Source organism: Parasteatoda tepidariorum, chromosome 7 (assembly GCF_982258835.1).
Source record: "Parasteatoda tepidariorum strain Cologne lab strain chromosome 7, Ptep-v5.0, whole genome shotgun sequence".
Lineage (NCBI taxonomy): Eukaryota > Metazoa > Arthropoda > Arachnida > Araneae > Theridiidae > Parasteatoda > Parasteatoda tepidariorum.
In genome coordinates, this window is record NC_141761.1 from 90,196,198 (window position 1) to 90,217,894 (window position 21,697).

At 29.8% G+C, this 21,697-nt stretch overlaps 1 protein-coding gene across 14 annotated transcripts in view; it reads right to left on the reverse strand.

Annotated features, from left to right (window-relative positions):
• Positions 1-21,697, reverse strand: part of LOC107451910 (diacylglycerol lipase-beta) — a 76,091-nt gene that overhangs the window by 36,633 nt on the left and 17,761 nt on the right. For 6 of the 14 annotated variants that reach the window (XM_071183160.2, XM_071183168.2, XM_071183162.2 and 3 more), the window contains exon 2: positions 7,190-7,339. In XM_071183160.2, the coding sequence (XP_071039261.2) occupies positions 7,190-7,284 (95 nt within the window). In that variant the 5' untranslated portion in view covers positions 7,285-7,339. Of the gene's footprint in view, positions 1-7,189; positions 7,340-7,411; positions 7,749-11,251; positions 11,484-21,697 lie in introns of those variants that run through there. The other 8 variants (XM_071183167.2, XM_071183161.2, XM_071183156.2 and 5 more) reach the window with 5 other exon arrangements.

A 21,697-nucleotide genomic window follows, 5' to 3' on the forward strand; every position in this document is an offset into this window, starting at 1 on the left:
AGTCAACTCTGCAAATACTTTTCGTTCATTTTAGAGATCAAACAATGTAACTATATATGCTTTTCGAATTTTTAAGCAAGAACGATATAAATTTTAAACCAATTGTTTTTATAAAAATTTTAAACAATCTGTGATTGACTTCATTCTTTCCTTTCTCTTTTTATCATTTTTTAATCAGTGACCTTTTTCAAAACAAGGGCAACGTGTTTTCCTAAAACTTACTTTCTCGAATAAATTTCCGTATCTCAAATATCTTTCAAAATTCTTTTTACCCTACTGCATGTTGATAAAATTGCTCTTTTTTGTAGTATAAACCAATTCTGCTTTTGTTAGTAAACATTCGAATCGCTGTATGAAACAAAAATGAGGAAAATGTTGAATGAGATTACTATCATAGCACACCTTCATCAAAACATTCGAATCGGGAGCTTAATGAATAAAATTGATATTCATTCTATTTTGTCTACACGAGATTAGTATGCATTTTTGTTTTTTCAGTCAAGGAGATATTGTCAATGAAGCTTTCCGCTTAGTATATATTATTTTTAGTGGCCATACTTGCACCATTCTGCTAAGTGTTAAATAGTTCTGCAAAGTGACCACTAACTGACCAAAACAATCCCAGTTTTAGTCAGTTAGTGGTTCAAAAACTTGATATGGTAGACCAAACTTGATAAAAAAAGATCAAACTGTGCAATTATAGGGTTTATGTTATGGTACACATCAAAAACTATTAATTCTCACCTATGACAAATTGAAACTCATTTGATTCATTTTCCCATAATGATTGAAGATTAGTATTTATTAAAATAAAGAGAAAAAATCCATAATAATATTTATAAATAGATTCAACACAAAGATTAAAATGCTGAGACCAAATTAAGAGCTTAACAAAAATATTATGTCAAAAATTAATAGCATAAAAATTATAAAATTTTAAATAAAGTGAATTCTAAACTAGAAAAAAATTATTATTTTATTGATGAACAATTATACTGTCAGTACATGAATGCAAAGCACAGCACATGTAAGTTTGAAATTTCAACATTTAAATTAATAAAATTTTGTACCAGACACTTTCCGTTATTCCATGTGAATACCACGCCTTTAAATTCCATTTTTTTAAATGCATGGAAGTCAATGCAAAAAAAAAAAAAAATTTTCTTTACGATTTTGTAAACTCCAAACATATTTAAAGGCGAAAAATTTGTCACCCATGCAGTTGATTTTAGCGAGAACATATGACGGCAATTGTCGCCATTGTGGCGTAAACTCCACTTATACAGTATTAAAATCTGTATAAACACGTGACCTCCGTCAAGATGAAACATCAAAAAAAAAAAAATAGAACACTCAGCTGGAAGCATATATACTGATATTTTACATGGTAATCGTTCAGTCAAATAAACTTATGGCTAATAATTATTCAGTAAATAGTTATAGCAATACCTTCATCTGTTCATGCCAGCTAGGATCATTGACCGACAGCACTTTCCCTTTTAACACACAAAAATTTAACGGATGATTAACCATGCTTCAACTATCGTAAATAGTATTCAGAATTAGTCCGTAAAATTGAATTGCAAGTTTAACTGACGCAAAAAGACATATACGAATTTTCATTTACGATCTAAGTTAAAATAATTTTTTCCATCCATTGGGATTTTTCATTTTTTAAACTTTTTCATAAAAATAATTCTTTTTTTTATTACTTAGTTAAATTAGTTTTTAAAAAACAGTTTCATAAAAACTATCAAATACGTTATCTAAATGTATATTTTAGCTAAAACTAGTGTAACAAAATCAGCTGTGTAAAAATTTAGTACAAAATGAAGGCATTGATAAAATTAGATCGCATATTTTGTAAAAAGAAGTCACCTTTTTCATTAATACATGCAATTTCATTTGAAATAAAATAAATATTTAATTATGTATTAGTAGTAGTGTTGGTATTAATATTAAAAAATCCAATTGTGAAAATGTTTTAACCATGTTCATAAATACTCTGATGTTTTTTTATATCATTTTTAAGTTAATGAAAAAAATACATATAGATATTTTTTGAAATTCATAAATAGAAATTTATTATTCATGGTGGCGATATTATTTTCGAATTATATTCTTAATGTGAGAGAATTTTAAAAGATATTAAAAAAATTTCTGTTTTATTTTTTTACTTCAGTTTAAATTAAATGAAATAAATACTCAAAAATATATTTCATTAATTAAAATATATGCTTATTAACAATTATTTTTATTAGTTTAATATGAAAATTAAATTATATTTTAAGCCAATTTCAATTTTTTTTTATTATCAATAAAAAATTATAGTTCAAAAAAAGTTTCATTATTAATTATTAATCTTTGGAACACATTCTGACAATATCTCTAAAAAGTTTTCTGGAGTATCTAAATTAATTCAATATCATGGATCCTGGGCAATTGAAATCCTAAAATAATATTCTGTAATTAGAGGTGGTATTCACTTTTTAAAAAAATTCTGGTTCGAAGAAAATTTTTGGTGTTCAAAAATTCTCTATTATTTCTTAATTTCAGTCTTAGTTAAATGAACAAAAATCATTCAAAAAAGAATTTCACTATTAAAAAATATTATCAATAGAAACGGTGAAAATATTTTTTTTTTTAAAATAACCTGCTCTGTTTAAAGATTTTTGTTTTATTTCCCGAGTTCAGTTTTAGTTTTTAGATTAAATAATAAGTAATATTAAAAGAATTAAAGTAAATTTCTATTGGTTAGCTGAATAGAAAATCTGAAAGCTATAAGCAACAACGTAAACCAAATAAAAATTTTAAAACAATATTAGATAAAATGGAAGCTTTAATAAATAAAAACAATAACGTATATTTATTTTATTCGATAAAATATGCAAAAAATGTATTATTATAAAACTTGAGATACTGTTCCAAGCATTAATAAGCTTGTTTCCGTTAGCTTAATAATTAACTTTCATATAATTTCAATAAATATTCAACGATTATAACAGAGCGTATTTAAATAAAAAGTAATAATTCAACTTTTTTTCATTTATCTTTCGACACCCTGCACATAAGACAGAATGACGATTAAACATCGTTGAAAAAAATGCAAACACTTCAAATCAAATATTCTCATCTTGATGACCTGCTAAGCTGATAAGAAAACACAAACCCGAAACAAACGCACAAATAAGTTATCAATTATTAAATCAAGATATACTATTTGTCAAAAGAGATGCTCATTATTCTGAAGGAAGAAAGTACATATAATTCTAAATCTGATAGAATAAAAAAAGATTCGATTCATTAACACATCTTGTCGCAAAACTTCACTTAATGTAATAGGTACAAAGAATGAATTGCTAACTAGTCATAAACATCATGAAATGTAATAGGTACAATTAATGATACAACGCATCGTAAAACTTAAACTAACAAGCACAGCAATTGATGCTCTAAGTCATCGTAAATTGTTACGAGTACAACAAAAGATGCCCTAACTTATCACAGAACACCTTAAAATGTATTAGGCACAAATATACACTAACTTATCGAAATGCGTTATTTAATTTAATAAGCACAACAAATGACACACTAATTATTAACTCATCGTAAAACTTCATTTAATCTAATTGGCACATTAAATAATACACTATTTCATTGTAAAACCACCTTAGAATTAATAGACGCAATAAATGATACACTAACGCAGGGATGGGCAAAATACGGCTCTGCCGGAAGGTTTTATTCGGTCCGCGGAATGAATTTTAACTTGCCGATCTGGGGCGAATAGAAACAATATGCATCCATTTTCTTGTCTACTTTGTTTAAAGCTATTTTTGTTTTTTCCTTTTCAACAAAGTTCTAATGACCTTTTTACTTTCTCTATTTTTGTTCAACAAAACATAAATTGATGGAAATAGCTGGCACAGACAGCTTCAATTGGTAAAATGCTGACAGCAAAAGTTCTTTATAGAATAGCCTTAGATTAGCGCCATCTGAAGGAGTTGTTTCTAAATATGCCAAAGTTTGAAATTTACAAATCGCTACCAAAAGCTAGTTTTCCAAATTTAATATTTCATGCCCAGAAAATCAGTGCTATTTTGTCTTCATCTTAGATCTGTGAACAAGTCTTTTCAATTATGAACCTTAGAAAAATCATTTCAGAAGTAGACTAACAGACAACCATTATTTAGCCTCATTCCTTAAAATAAGCACATCTCACTTGGAACCTCAATGTAAGGAACTTTTAAAAATGAAATCGCAATTTCATTCATCTCATTAGATATTTAAATTAAAACTTGTATATCGTTTTCCTATTATAGAAATTTTCACTTAGCCCACCAAACTTTTTTTTCTTCGATTTTTTGCCCTCGACCAAAAAAGTTTACTCATTCCTGCACTAACGCATCATAAAACTTCTTAAATGTTATAGGCAAAATAAACGATGCACTATATTGTAAAAATTTTTCTGAATGTAGTAGGCTGAACAAATGAAATGCTGATTACTCGTAATATCTCACTAAATGTAATGGATAAGGTAACGCAAATGATAAAATTCAAATTTTTCTGCGTTGCGATACACAACTTATTTCGCAACAACTCTTTATTTTACGAAACATTTCGGCAAAAATTTGGTAATGCCCTTTAAAATCTGACAGCATTTAAACCAGTAACTTCTTACGCTAGGGGTCAAAAACCTCGAAGCAGAAAGTGAGTACAGTGCACAAAAAAATGAGGGAAACACCCTGAATAACTTTTGATCTAATGATCCGGCTTTCACGAACTAGGACTCAATCTTAATAGTTTGAGAGATGGACCTAGTTATTGAAGGAGATATTTTAAGTTACGAAATCAGGCACAAAAGTTTGCTTCTGAATAAACATACTTTTTTTTGTCGGATTTGGATTCGTGACCCTCAAAATATAGAGGGTCAATAGTTTGGTCAGGGGAGCTGTCCAAAGTTTGGAACAATTACTATTAATTTTACTTTTTGCGTATTTCACCTTGTCTCGAGAAATTTTTCAGCTAATTGAAAAAATTTTGCACACAATTGAAAATTTTATCATTCGAAGATTAATTCCGTGCATTAAAGAATTTTTAATGATTATTTATTATTTTATTTAATGTTATACGAAAAAATTTTACATTATGTTAAAACATTTACTTTTATATGACAAAATACAAAACTTAAACGAAATCGGTCAAATGGTTCCCGAGAAATTGAATTTTTAAAAAGTTAAAAATTTAAAATTTGATTTTTCTTGAGCAAAACGACAAATTTCGTTCAAATTTTGAAATTTGTTTTATTTTGGGGGTCATAAATCCAAATCTGTCGAAAAAAGATACGTTTATTCAGAGAAAGTACGTTTTCATGTCTGATTTCACAACATAAAATATCGTCAGGGCTAATTAATTATCATATTTGAGGTCACTCTCTCAGTACATTAAGATTGAGTTTTAGCACTTGAAAGTCTGATCATTAGATCAAAAATTATTGAGGGTGTTTATCCTGTTTTTTTTTATGCACTGTACTGATTTGTAGTCATGAAATGAGCCCTCAATTACACTGATTACACCCAATCTAAATGAGATCACATCTCATGTTAGCTAAACTATACTTATTCAATGAAAACATATGAAATGGGCATAGCCTTAAATCAATTTTTGAACATAGTAATAGATTTATAGTACAGAAAATTATGAAAAACAATTCATTTGAGGCTGCTGTGACTCAGGGGAGAGAGCGTTCGCCGCCCAATGAATTGATATAGGTTCGAATCCCAGCGGCATCTGATTGATACGAACTCTGCTCCTAGTTCGTAAGGAGCCCATACCTGACGTAAAATATCTTCAGTGGTAAACGGATCATCTTAGAATCCCCTCGTCGTCGGGCTGATCGCGGGAAGCGTCCGTGGTTTTCCTCTTCATGTAACGCGAATGCGGGATAGTTCAATTGTCCTCCACGAAAGCTAGTTTGTTCCCGTTTGATCCAGGAGTTCCCTTGTCCTTTTTGTTGAGTTCAAAATTACAAGGCTACGGAGTTGAACTTTAATAGTCGTAAACTCGGAATTGGATTGGCAGTTTACACGGGTTACAAATTTAAAATAAAAAATTCTCCAAACAAGAATTTTAAAAAGTAAAGTGGTGAAAGAGAAACCATTAATTAAACTAAATGATGAATTTGCGAGCCATTTCTAATTTTCTCTTCGAAAAACATGTTATTACTTTGCACTTTTATATTTGTATTGGAGGTAATAAATAGTTATTTTTTTAAAAAGCGCTTGCTAAAATTAGCTTAGTTCCTAAACCAGTTTGCAACCCTAAAGGCTGTTATACACCATCATCACAACAGATGGTTTCGAATTGCCTTACCCTTTAATGAATTGAAATATTTTACAATCACTACAGGTTTATGATTTCCTGAACATATTATATAGAATTATTAAATATGCCAATAAAGTTGAAGCATTTTAGAATTGCATCCCATGTTAATGAATTAAAAATTTCCACAATTTTCACGCACCAGAACAAATTATTTAAAATTGCTTAATATGGGAATGAATAGAAGTTTTTTAAAATTGTATCCAATGTTAATAAATTTAAATATTTTACGATTTACAAACAGTCACTATTATATGCAACTATAATTCAAAATTGCTTAACGTGTTAGTGAATTGGAATATTCTAGAATCGCCTCGCATGTAAATGTTTTACAAAGCTTTATCATTTCCACAAATCCATTATCATCCAAACAAATGTTTCAGGATCGCCTAATATCTTAATGAATTGAAACTTTTTTAGATTGCATAACATTTTTATGTTAGGCAGCTCTGTTTATGTGAATTGAAAAGTTTTACAATTACCACGCGTCCACTTTTATCCGAGTAAATGCTTCTAAATTGCTGTGTTAATAAAGCTAGATATTTCAGAATTGCATCGCATGCTGATGAATTGAATTATCTTTGAGTTACAACTCTTATGCAAATAAATATTTTAGAATTGCCTTACATGTTAATGAACGACGTCTTTAAATAGATGAGGCCCATAATTACCAGAACAAACAAGCACTTAGAATTGCCACTCGTGTTAAAAATGTCGCTTGAGAATAGAACACCACACCGCATTTTGATTGTTTTTAATTAAACAAGACTCTTAAAGGACCAATAAAATGAATTTAAAAAAAACTTACCATGGAAGATAAAGAATAAATTGTATAATCCCTATAAAGAAAAAATCATCCGTCGCCAGGGTGCAACGCCTTCCAAAAAGGCGCATTCCTGCCATCTTGATTAGAGATTATGACCGAGTGTCATACCATTTTCGAATGCTTCTTTATACCCTAAAAACAAAAACGATATTTTTTCAGTTTTAACTCCATTGCAAATTACATTGCAAAAAAAAATTAAATTACATGTCCGGTTTTAAACAATCCATTTAAGTGAGAAACACTCACGAGACATCGTATTTATCGAAGTTATCAGGAAACATTTTCAACGGGATCTGTCATAATTCATCACTAAAAATTTAACTAAAAAAAAAATTGGTGATTCATTAGCCTTGGATTCAATAAGTATCTCCATCGTTAAATACCCTGCGCTTTGAGATCATCGTAAGTATACAAATGCCAATTGCATCATAAATTTAAATTCTTGGCTGTTTATTTTGCTTTTGTACATTTTGGGAAACGAATGAAAACATGCAAGAAAAGAATCGATATCCTGCTTTTAAGCCACCGAAAACTAGATTGCGACCTTATCGTGCCTTATCTCATTACCTCAGAGTGAATGAAAATATTGATAAAAATTTATCTCTTGACTTATTAAGTATTTGTTTACGTTAAGACTACAATCTCTTTAGAAATCCCAGGGTACTGTCGTTTGAGGCGAAGCAGATCTTTAATATCCTTCAAATTGTTGTCGATAATAACAAAACAAGGCTTTCAAAATGTTGATGAAATGTTTTGCGGATAACACTTTTTTATTAATTCGAAAGAGTAGAAAAAAAATACTCGAATTCGAGACATAGATTTTATTTTATGAGATCTATGCTGTTAAGATCGCCTCAAACTAATCCTTAAGCGAGGGAGAAAAAAACAGTTAATAAAACCGAACGAATCATTAACGAAGTAGGTGTGATTAAAAGCTTTAAAACTGTTTGATTTCCGGAGGTATCTATCTGAGAGTAAGTGCAATATAACTGTTTGAAACACATTTAAGTTTCATCCTCCTATTTAACTGGTTTTAATGCATTTTTATCTTGCTTTCCGAGATTTTTGAAATCACTTTTGTTTGATTTTTGGTTTTGGTTTTGTTTTTCGTCTTCGAAATATTAATTGGTGACTCTTAATATATGTATTTTTTCGACTTCATTTTCGGTCGGTGATTTTGGAACACCGAGTATGTACTATTTTGCTACTAGATGAAAAACATCATTCGCTTCAAAAAACTACTAATTGGACATGTTTTAAGAGCTCAAAAAGATGCGCCCAATTTCAAAACTTGTCAGACGCGAAAGAAAAGAAGCAAAAGTTATTCGTTATAAAAGTGAGAAACAATGTTGCCTCAAAAATGTTCTTACCACCTCTCCATAGTGCGTGGAAATGCATTTTACCCTGATTTACCTCTCTCTGTCACTGTGGTTTTTGTTGTTATGCTTTTATCTTTCTTTCTCTCTCAGATGATGGTTATTCCATTAATGAAATGCCAAAATTAAAGTCACTACCTGCTTATATGAGATCCACTATCGTTGACCCCCATTTTTCTTTCATGGACCCCAAATTTTTTTTCCACTTGGCATGGACCCCTTGCAAGTTGTCGTCGACCCCTGGAGGTTGATATAGACCACTTTGGGAATCACTGCTCTAAACTAATACAAAATAATGAAAACACTAAGAAAAATATGTTTAATAAAAACCTTGCACCCTAGTTGCATGCCCATGAATAATTATATTCGTGAATCATGTGAATTGCTTTGACATTTACTTTGCTTTTAATTATAATCAAAACAAATCAAATAACAATGATTGTGCAAAATACTTTTTAAAAAAAATTTGAAACCAATAAAGAGAGGCGATGTGGCTTCTAAAACGCATCTCGATTTTACTATGCATACATTTGCTTGGTACTCGAGTTATCGAACAAGAATCTCCATGTAATGTTGGATAATTGAGGAAAAGAAAGTTGTAATGACTGTCAGGCGAGTTTAAAAACGAACTTGTTTTTAAAAGGTTTAAGAACCTAGATAACGATGATCGAGATAAATATACTTTATTACGACACAAAAAATTCTCCATAAATTAAAAATGCAGTAACGAAAGAAGATTGGTTACTCATACATTTCCTTTTCTAAAAAAAATCCATTTCATTGTATCCTTGTTTTTCTCATCAAAAACTGAAAAATGGAATTAATATATAATTTGGGAAATAAATTATCCAATACACTATTTAATCTTTTTTTTCAATAGGAAAAAAATTGTGTTAGTGTAATTTTAAGGCTCACAATGAATAATGCAAAATAAATGTTATCGCAAAATCCAATTGGCTATACATTAAAAAACTTCATATTTTATTTATTACAAAAAAAAGTACATTAAGTGTCATAGTGATCTAAATAAAAATGAATGATTAAATATACATTATCTAATATGTTTTTAGAAATGCTGTGCAAAAAAAATTTAGCAAATCTGAGGTGAGCTTGTTAGTTAATTGCGTGTTTAAACTTTTTGGTGTGCCTTTTTACTATGACTAATTTTAAAAAGCGTATCATTATAAAATAATTTTTAATAAATTAATATAATTTCAATGAATCTTTAAAAAAACGTTAAAACGTTTCTCAAATAATCATTTTCTTTCCAAAAATAACTCTTAAAAAAATAAAAATTCTTAAAATACTCATTTATCCTTATACAATGTATTAAACAAAACATGATTCATTAAAACTTTCTTGAAATATTTTTAGAGTATAAATTTAACCATTAGGTTGAAAATAAATTTTTACCATGATATCATGTAATCAAATTTAATATGATTTGATTAGCATGATTAACTTACACAACTTAGTACCGAATTAAAATTGCAACGAATTCGCACGATATTTTGAATCAAGGAGTCCTGAATCTCTATAGTGCAGTACTTAATATTCAATTCGAATTTGGAATTAATCGATTAAATAGTATTTACTAATAGTATTTACTAATAGTATTTTAAATAGTATTACTTGACAAAAAAAATATTAATCGGTTATGAAATAAAATATATATAGTTATAACTTGCTGTCACTTAAAACGGTTTTAAAATAAACTGTGTTTTCGATGAATTTCAATCGTGGTATCAAAAACGGAGTTAAAGTTGTTTCAATTAGCATAATAAAAGGGTTCAACTTGGCGCAATATTAATGTTGCAACAAATTTACACGATATTTTGGTTCAAAGGAATCAAAAAGTTTTTAACAATGTGGTATTTAAAATTTATTTCAATTATATATTTCGTTTTAAAAAACGCTCACAATATTGAATGAAAACATTTTTAAAATTCAAATATAATCGATCAAATACTATTTTTAAGGCTTACCAGAAAAATATTTATTAGTTCAAAAATTAAGAATATTAGTTTAGTTGAATTATCAATCTCTTTAATTTAAATATTACTTGCTGCAGCTTTAATAAAGGTTTTAAAAAAAAACCATGTTGCCAATGAATTTCCCCCATGCTATCATGTAATCAAGTTTAAGATGGTTTAATTAGCATAATTCTCTTCTCTTCTAAACTCAATTATGTATTCTAATTTCAATTATATATTTCTCCTTCAGAAAAATTTTACGAAATTGTAAATCAAACATTTCAAATAATCGATAAAATATTATTTGAACAGAAAAATATTTATTCGTTTGAAAATAAAGACTATCAGCTGATGAATTATCCATCTCTTTAACTTAAATTAAATTTGCTGCAACATTAATAAATGTAATAAAATAAACCATGTTTCCAAGAAATTTAACCCATAGTATCATGCAATTAGGCTCATGATAATTTAATTAGCTTAATAAGGAAGTTTAACTTAACCCTATATATGCTGCAAAAATTACAAATAAATTCTACTTTAATTTGATTCAATGTGCTCGAAAATTTCTAAAAATGTATTATTTAAAATAAAATCCATTATATATTTCTCTTTAGAAAAATGTTACAAAAATATAAAGCAAACATTCTTAATACTTGGAAATAATCGAATAAATAATATGTGTAAGTACTTACCAGAAATATATTTACTAGCTAGGAAATAAAAGCTATCAGTACGATCAGTTGGTTGGATTATCGATCACTTTAACCTAAAGGTAAAATCACATCGGCACGATTCCATACACTGTTTCCATTATCACGTGTTACCTTCAGTGAGGGTACTTTTGTTTTTTGTACCTCTAATCAGAGGCGCGCGACCGAGCAAAACAATTCGAATTGCTATCGCCTGTCATTCTCGCGTTAGAATAACTCGATAGAGAAATGGTATGTCTTGGGGGCTTTTAACATTTCTTTCCTTGTTATAAGGTTGTTCCGAACAAACTCGTTTCGTCAGTTTCATACGTCGTTTCCTTCTTAATTTCTATTTAAGAACGGAAAAAAAAGTGAGATTAACTGTAGGAAATGTTTTTTTGCACTTCATTTTTTTCTTTCTATCTCTTTTTTTCCCCTGTTTTTTATTTCAGTTGAAAAAATTGAATTTCTCTTAAAAATTAAAAAAAGGCCATTAATTAAGAATAAAGATAATTTAAAATCGTTTTTCATATCGTTGTCGTGGCATTCCTATTGGTCAAAAAAATTCGTATGAAAAGATTCTTAGTTAAAATAGATAAATACGAAATCTTTGGCTGCCACAAACATCAAATTAATAAAGTTATTAGGGTTTTTACCTGTAATTCTTTTTAGTAATTTCTTATTTAACTGTAGTTTTATTCTTTTCTATTCTGATTAGATATTTAATATATATCTGTTGAAGTTGTCGTCAACTACTTTTCGTCCTTATGTGAGGTCAGGGGTGCCCACAGGGGATTAGGGGTCAAGCAATCATAGCTATATATTTGGGGGGAGATATTTTTCTTTTGAATATTTTATACACACTTGTAGTTTTAAAATTTTAAATTATATTTTGGGAGTATTTTTAATTACTTAGGACAAAATTTTTTAATATTTGGGAGAGGGGATGATTTAAAACCGGGAGTAAAAAGCAACGAAAAAAAAAAGCATCAGAAAAACCGCAGGAAAAAAACATCGCTGCACAAACTTGACCCTGAATTATAATTAAACATTATGAATTAATGACACATTTTTAATCAATCAAATAAAATTTTAAAATTAATTAATGTTTAAGGGTTAGTTTGAAATTTACGGGAAAGAACTCTTTAAATATGAGCTTTAAAAATTTTCTAATACCAATAATTTACACTTATCGTATTATCATACGATAATAAGATAAAAATAATTTTTTTAAACAAGTGATCTCTTTTAAAAATATTATGATATGATAATAAGATGAAAAATAAAACTTTTTTAAGCAAGTGATCTCTCTTACAAATATTATGATGTAATAATAAGATGAAATAAGTTTTCTTTAAAAAAAAATAATGACATTTTCGTCATTTTTGTAAATATTTTTAACTTTTCATAAGATTAACACCCTGTGAGAATATTGCCAAATGATATTTAATTTATGATAATCAGGGACCGCGCTAAGGACTTCAAATTATTAGTTAATAATTTAACCAAATATCAAAAGTAATAAGATTTTGTTTTATTTTATAACCGTCGTTGAACAACCGACCCAATTTTATGGGTTTACGACTACTAATGTTGAACTGCATAGCCTTGTAATTTTGAACCCAATCCAAGGGAACTCCTGGATCGAGTATTGGGAGAAATTTTGCCTTCGTGGAGGACTTTTTGATGGAGCTAACCCGCATTTGCGTTACATGGAGAGGAAGACCACGAAAACCTCCCACGTTTAGCCTGACGGCAAGTGGACTCTAACCCATGATCCGTCTACCACTGAGGATATTTCACGTCAGCACTGTAGTCGGTGCAAGCCGGATACAGAATTCATATTGACTGGGATTCGAACCCGGTTCGCCTCATTGGAAGGCGAACGCTCTATCCCCTGAGCCATCGCTGCTGTTATATCGCTGGGCTTTGCTTTAAAAGCCAGACATCATAAAGTATGTGAATGTATAATCAAGTATTTTGGAAATGAAGAAAAACTATGTATTATATTAGGGTATTAAATCTCTGGAAGCAGGTTAAGGTATTATTTCAACCTGGAGCAGGTAATGTTTGTTTTCCCTAAATCCCTTTCATTTATTATTTATTCCCTGTTTTCAAGTTCTCTTTTTCCCGCTCTGACGTACGAGCGAACCACCAATAGGTAGTAGCTATAGCTGTGACGAAATAATGTCGTCATCGAACCTGTGCAGCGTATACGGTGTGGCGCGCGATCGACGAAGGAAGAGTTTTTTCTTCTCTCTCTTAGCTTCCCGAGGTGATGGTCGTGACTGGCGCCTGCAGGGTCCGAATCAAGTTAACGCGGTGGGACGGACGCGTCCCTATCTCCCGATGGACATCACGATAAGTTTTCCTATTTCTTTTCATATTACTTCGTCTAACGCTAAATTTAAATAAACTAATTAATTTTTTTTTATTTATTAAATCCGTAGGATCCTATCAAATAAGTAATTCTAATAATTAAACTTAACTTCGTGGTAGCTGTGCCACGTGCTCGTGCTAATTTAACTTAATATGAAATGAAAACTTAATATTTTTTTTTTTATCTTTCCCTGCTCCAGAGAATCTTTTTTTATTGTATTAAAATGATTAGTAATGATTTTCATTGTCATGTTTAAATTAGAATGTTAAACCACATGAGGAATGTTATACTTAATTGTTTTAGAATGTTAAACCACATGAGTAATGTTATACTTAATTGTTTGAGCTGAACATGATTAATATGATTTTCAATAAATATTGTAATTTTATATAAACTTAACTCTCATTTATTAGCAGTTATTAATTGATTCACTTTAGGCAGTTATTGTGATTTTAGTAGCTTTTAGTTATATATTTGAATATTTTCCTGACAGGCTCGAACCTGATTTTAGATTAGCTTAAATAATTTATTTGGAGGAAAAATGCTTGAATTACTTTGATTGCATAAAAATAATAAAATGTTAAATCAAGATAGATAATTTTATTAAGAAATCTAAGCCTAGATGCAATTAGATTTAAGTATTAGTGAAGCACGTGCCGATCCACACGTGTTGATTTAGACTTGAACTAGAATAGTAAATTGTTAATTCTAATTTTTTCTTAATTAATTTCATAATTAAATTAATGAAACGGTTCGATAGTGATGAGTAATTATCAAGGAATATTAATCATTTTTCTCCACTAACTAGTTATTCAAATTCACAACGCAATTCAAATTAATGAGAGACACATTTTTAGGTACTGTTATATGTCTCCATAAAACAAATATAACACTGCTCAATATTATGATTGATTTTTTCCCGTAGAAAACTTCAAATCAAAATACAGTCGGACTTCTATTTAACGAACATTTTACGAATTTCTCTATCTTGCGGTTATTTTCGCAGAACCAAGAACATTTAGGAAATTTCTTCGTTAAATAGCTTCCAAATAGTGAAGTGAATTTTCTATTTAACGAACTTTTCTTTCAGATCCACTTTCCCTATTTCCCAAAATATTTCAGAACATTTCAAACTTGTTACCGCATTTTATGGGGGAAATGACTTTGAATTTATTTTCAAAGCCAATTAACTTTTAGAGAAAGCAGTGAAATCTCTTTCTTTTTTTATTTTCTTTGCATTTTAAACAAAAAACTAACGGATTTCATCAGCAGCAATTAAACTTAAGATCACATGTGGTAGTGTATGTTTAAAATTACTCTTATAATAAATGCAGCTATAATTTTATACATAAAGTTAGCTTTTTTAGTTAAAAATGTATGTAGCATGATAGTGTAACACTGGATAATGTTTTGCTCCATTCCTGATTTCCATGCAGATTTCTTTTATGGTTAAGATTTACAGAATAAATAGTAGATACTAGTTTACAAGATAATGGTGTATCGAATGCTTTTTTAATTATATCCAGTGTTTATGAATTTAAAACCTGTTTTGTGTTGTTTAAGTATTTCAAAAGGTTATTTTCTACTTAACGAATTTTACATATTAGTAACTTATTATCGTGATTTAGCAACTTCGTTAAATGGAGGTTCAACTGTAGGAGTTTACTATTAATTGAAATATTCAAATTCAAATCGAGAGCCATTTTGTAGAAGGGATGGAATGGAATGAATGGGAGAGAAGATTAAAAATCTAGTTGTTTTATTGTCTTTGAGGAGAAGAAATATGTTGGGGTTAATTTTTGATAGCTTATTAGAATAGAGCAGTAACATAAGGATAAACCTGAAGCGACAACATGTTATTGTCACGTTATTGTCTATGTTATTTGCCACAGAAAACATCCGGAGAACTAATTGGATGATAATATGCATCTTGCTACTGCTTAATCTGTTTTATTAACACTAATTGCAGGAAAGAATTTCGTCACGCAATATCGCGTGATACAGCAACGAACGTGGTAATCTGTATTTTACGGTAGTTAGTCTCATGATTACACAATCTCTCTTGTTTCTAAGATTAGATTATCTGAACTTAAAATAATTCTAATTGTTTACGCGGCATATCTAACGGAAATTACTCTTATCGGTAACGTAGATATAAAATGCAGAATTTTTTCAAAAAAATTCCATTTGTTCGTTTTTTTTTCTTATCAGGATCGAGGGGAATACATTCTTTTCGGTAGAAAAAATCATTCGTTAATACTTTCGTCAGAGCAGAATTTTTTTTCTCAACCGAATTTACGATTTTATTGCATTTGGTGAGGTGGCGAATGCTTAGCGCCGGCCCTGTTCTTAGAAGAGGAAGATTAAGAAATATTAAAAATTTAAGAAAAAAATTAAATTAAAAATTCGAAAACGAAATGAGCAAAAACTATAATCTCGTCAACAGCTCACTAGATTATATTCGCAAAAAGGAGTGCTTTCAAATATTGTATTAATATAGCTAATTCAAAGAAGAGGAAATAAAAATTAAAATACCGAATTTAATATAATATATATATATATATATATATATATATATATATATATGTACTGAGTTTTAAAAAGAGTGCGATCATGAAGAAATATTGCAACAATGCAAGCATATTATTCTATTGCAAAACATTCTGACCTCTTAAGTTCAATATTTAAAAAAAAAATTGCAAATGAACGGGAAATACTAGCAATTTGCAATTCTCACCTAAGCCTTTACCTTGCTCATCTTTCCTACAAGAAAAACTACATAATAGTTAGACCAAGGTCACCGTTAATAGTCTTTTACAATGTGTTTTTGCGGTTATTCGTTTTATAGTTTTGTGGTTACATAGTTTTTTATTCGTATAAAATAAATTCATTAATTGAAATCAATTTTTAGCTTCACTATAACCTGAATTTGAGCATATTCTGTGTCCAATTTCCTTGTGGTAAAAAATGAAGGATTTGTGAATATGATAGTGACGAATATAACATAGCAATTTGTCTATATATCGTAAAATATCGTTTTTTTTTTAATACCACAATAACGATAATTCAAAATTTATTTTCACGATATGATATGAACATTATCTTACATATCTTACATAAGCAATTACATTATCTTACATTACATTACTTTATCTTACATTACAAGCTGAACATTATCTTACGATAAGCAATGAGTATGTGATAGTTAACGACAGCGATAATGCCTCAACAATTATCGACCACAATACAATTAATGTTGGAGAAATTATTAATTATTCACACGTTTAATCGAAGCTATAAAATATCGAATACGACAATATTTCAAGCGTTATCAATAATGATAATTATATAAACTTATAAACCCATCTAAAATTATGTCAATTGAGAAATATCGCGATTTATCACGATACTTGAATTCAATCGATATATTTCAGTATTAATGTTCTGATATTACTATCACAGTTGGCAAGCCAAATTCTTTTTATTATTATTTTTCAATTTAATAAAACGGCAGCTTTAAAAGAAAAAACAATTTTTTTTTTAAATCTCAGTTTTTATTTACTTAATCATTTTACTAAGGTCGATTGGCTCTAACATGAAGCACTCTAAATAATAAGGTCACGATGAGATATGTTTAAAAAACTACCAAATTTCATATTGAGTAAAAATATTTTATACTATTTATTCATTTTCCTATTTATATGCCTTGCATCGTACTTCTTCAATACAATTATATTTGAAATATTAAGGGGGGGAATAAGGTAATCAATAACGAAAAGAAAAGCTTCTTACAAGAAAAAACATTTTGTAAGGCTTCTATTTTCGCTTTTGTTACACATAAATAAAAGCTTTGATAGTGATTCTTGGGCTTGGGAGATTCTGGACTTTGAATGTACTTAGTGAACTATAAGAGACTTCTAATTGATAATGTGAAAAACGATTTTAATTATTTACATTTTAAGAAATTTCCATTGAAATTCGGAGAATTGACTGCTAATTTATTCGGTCATCACCCATTTTTGAGGAAAAAGCCCAGAACCCGTAGTTGTAACGATCTTCAGCAAAATTAGCTGAGTTGGGCCTTAATTTTTACAGACAGCTCCTTTCATCGAGTAAGAAAGTCCAGAACCTGTAACTGTAACGATCTTCAGCAACATTAGTTGATTTGGGAGGTAATTTGTACAGACACCTCCTTTCATTGAGCAAAAAAGTTCAGACCCTGTAATGGTAACGAACTTCAGCATAATTAGTTGAGTTGAGCATTAATTTGTACAGACAGCTCCTTTCATTGAGTAAAAAAGTCCTGAATCGTAATTGTAATGTGAAATTAGTAGAGTTGACTGTTAATTTACACGGTTGTTATATAAAGTGCTCCGTAACTGAATTCGGGCGAGTGCACCCATGGTGGTTACAACATCACACTACTTACACAAAGGTTAAGGGTTTGAATCCAACCCGCGCCAAGGAGCATCTCTCTCGAATATTTATATATTGATAAACATGCAACTCTCTCATTTCTCGACAAATCGCAGCACTACACTATTTCGCTTCGTTTCACGGCTCTCCGTAATCCGGAAAATATATCGTCTGAATCTCAACTAACGTCAAAGATCGAATAGAACATACCTTTTACAAGCATAAAATTGATTAACGTGAGTCGGCAGATATTAAACGAGAACAAAATTTACGGGCAGACCAGTATTTTTATAGTTATGATATATTTATTTACGATCTTAAATTCATTTTTACAGTCAGTGACTAACATCTTAAACCGGTCACTGAGTATAATCTAGTAGGGAAATTTCTTAGAGTGTATTGTAGTTTTATTTAAAGAGGCTCGGATGTTTTATCCATGAACACACATAAAAACATAACAAAAAATTATAATTGTTATTGTTTTGGCCCTGATTAAACTGGTTAAAAACTGTGAAAATTTTGATCATATGAGTTCCATTCAAAGAGACTCAAGTGCGTAAAGAAGTTTTGATTTTTGCAAAAAAAAAAAAAATTTTTATTGTTAAGCGGATAGACAAAAAAGGATTGCAGTGAGTCTTTTTATTTAGACCCAGCTCAACAGTTAAAAAATAACAGGGAAATTTTACTACTCAATAAGAAAAAAAAAATTCCTACAAAAAATGGAGATATCCCATAGTTCTACCTCAAACTCAACTTAACTCAAAGAATACTTTTTCTTTCTCTAGTAACTCAAGTTACTCAATTCTGTTGTCAAGTTACTCAATTCTTCCTTGATGTTTGAACACGTGAAATATATTAACCTCACGTTTTGTAATCTCTGGCCTTGTTGTAACACGTTTAACCTATGATGTAACTCTCCAAAAATGTATGGTTCAGTATATTGAATCTAACAACATCTCAATTAAAAAAAAATTATTTAATTCGCCAATTCTTTTCACGTTCAGATCAAGGAAAAAATATACCACACTCATTTAGTGATAATAATATTATTAAAAAAAATCTTGAAACTATGCCTTTATAATATCAATTTGTTAAAGATAAATATTAGTGTATCATGAAAACTAAAAATAATCATTTAAACTTGTTTCATTCCAGGTAAATACATTAATTCGAAGACAATATGAAGCTGTCAACTTTTCATCTTGTCTAGTAAAACAAGGAAATACTTAGAAACTCTTGCATTTAGGAATTATGTAAATTAAGAGAACGAATACATTGCACAAGGGAAAAAAAGTAAGGACATTATTAATGGTTGTGGGAATTTTACATAAATCTCCAAGTATAAGCTAACACATATAATAAAGTTTTGTGTGAACTGTTCAAATGGAAACTGACATGTATTTAAAACATTGGGGTTGGCATAAATTTATAATGAAATTAACTTATTAATAGGGTTTTGTATAATTTTTTATTAAACACTAACACATATAGAGTCTTACATCAACTGTTTTGGATAACTGTTTACTTAATAGGGTAAACCAACCAGTGAAGGAACACTACCCAGTGAAGGAACATTTTATATATATTGATTAAAAATAAGAATTTGAAAGTTTTTCTTTAGATTGATTGGTAACAATAGCTTACTGACAAACAATAAGAAGTCATCTAGCAATGTTTTGGATTACTTGGTCAAATAAACTTCTCTGGAAAAAATTTTGAATTTGTTAATATCTCTGCAACACCTTGTTTCTTCGAAAAAATTATAAGGTGAGTATTTGTATTTATATGTTTGAAGTGGAATTAATTGCATGTAATAGTTTTATTTTTCTCACAGTGAAAAAGATAATTCAAAATGTAGTTATTGAAGCTACGTTTTATTTTTTAAGCATCATAGCATAATAAAGTACTGAGATTAGGGGGTGTTAATTCACTGGATCACCAAACGATGAAAAACCAGTGAAGGAACAAATGTCCCTTTACTGTGTTTTTTTCTAAGTTAATGAAAATAAAAGATAAACTTGAATTTTCTTGTACCTTTGTTGATGTTTCGCATCAAAAGTATGCTAAAAATACGAAAAACAACTTCTAACCCGGGAACAGGCATGTTCCTTTACTGGGCATAGATTTCCCAGTGAATGAACAGTGTGTTAATATGTTGACACTTTAATCTTCAATTCATGATTTTTAAAAAAAGTTAACATTTTCCAAGTATTTACATGTTATAATTTTAAGAATTAGGCTTGTTTTTAAATATTTCTATGTCTTACAAATTCATAAAGAGCATTAAAAAATAACCAAAATTAAGTGTTCCTTTACTGGGTGTTCATTCACTGGTAAGAGCTGTTCCTTCACTTGGTCTTCTTACTACTTGTTATTTGAACCTCCAAAACTGTAAAACAATATTATGTAAGTTCTCTACAATTTTTTTTACATAATTTGCAATTAGTAACAAATATGTTGACACTGTCATTTAGCTAAAATTACGAATTTTGAAATTAATATGATTTTTTAAAAGGCAAGCGAAGATTAAGTGTTCCTTCACTGGTTAGTTTATCCTAAATAATGTTTCCTAAAATACGTAAACATTGAATTAAACTTTAAAACGTTGCTTAACTCTGAAGTTAACCGAAATACATCTCGTGAACCTCGTCGAGCCAGTATTACCAATCCAGTACTCAGCAAGCCGTTCATGCCAGGCATCGAGCCAGCTATAGTTTAAATTTGACTTTTTGCACTTCAATATACTGACCGTACTTAAGTGCTTCGAAATGGAGCTATGAATAGTTACGAGGGTATTCACCGCCTCACAGCAGCACGCTCTACAGGTCTGAACCCCATTGAAAATTATCAGGATACTTTGAGTTGTAGTCACTCTTAGGCGCTTACCTACTCAGAGCATCAATCTAAGGTTAAAACTGAAATTTTAAAGGAGTAGATGGCCCTGTCACCACTGGTTTGCTACCAAAGTGACGGGCTTTTCGGTTTTTCTCAACTGTGACAGAACCTGACAAACGGTATTTTCAAGATTGGAAAGTGGAGGATTTTTTCGTTCTTTAAGGGCAAATGGCAGTCTGCTCTAAATTTCAAGCTCGGCAAGCTTCTGCAGAAAACATCCTGCCCCTGCTTGGATCTTTCCAAGGAAGGCTTACACGATTTCCCCCTTCTGATTCTTGATTTTTTGAGTGTTAACGGTCTAATGGATCTTGTCTGACCTCGTCAAGACAGTTGGAGGATTAGCCACAACAACTTTTGCTGGTAAACAATGCCCTAAACACATCACTCATAACCCAACAATGGCCAAGCATCTGACTCCGTTGTCCAGTGCTCTTTTTTTAATAGCCATGGTAAAAATGCCACCAGAATTTAACCCAGTAGTTCCCAGGGGTGATTTCCCCTAAATTGGTAATTTCTCCCCTCAATGGGGATATTCGAAAGAAAATAGAAAAGAACAACAATAAAAAGCTAATGACAGTAATATACGAACACCGTTCGCGGAAAATTCGCCACAATGGCGGTATTTTTTTTTTTTTAGTTTTACAAAAAAAAAAGAAGAAAAAAAACTATCAAAATTATCTTATCTTAACGCTCAGATCTCTCTGGCAGAGAATATGAGAATTTCTTTCTCTGCTGCGTGCAGCCGCACTCATCCCGCG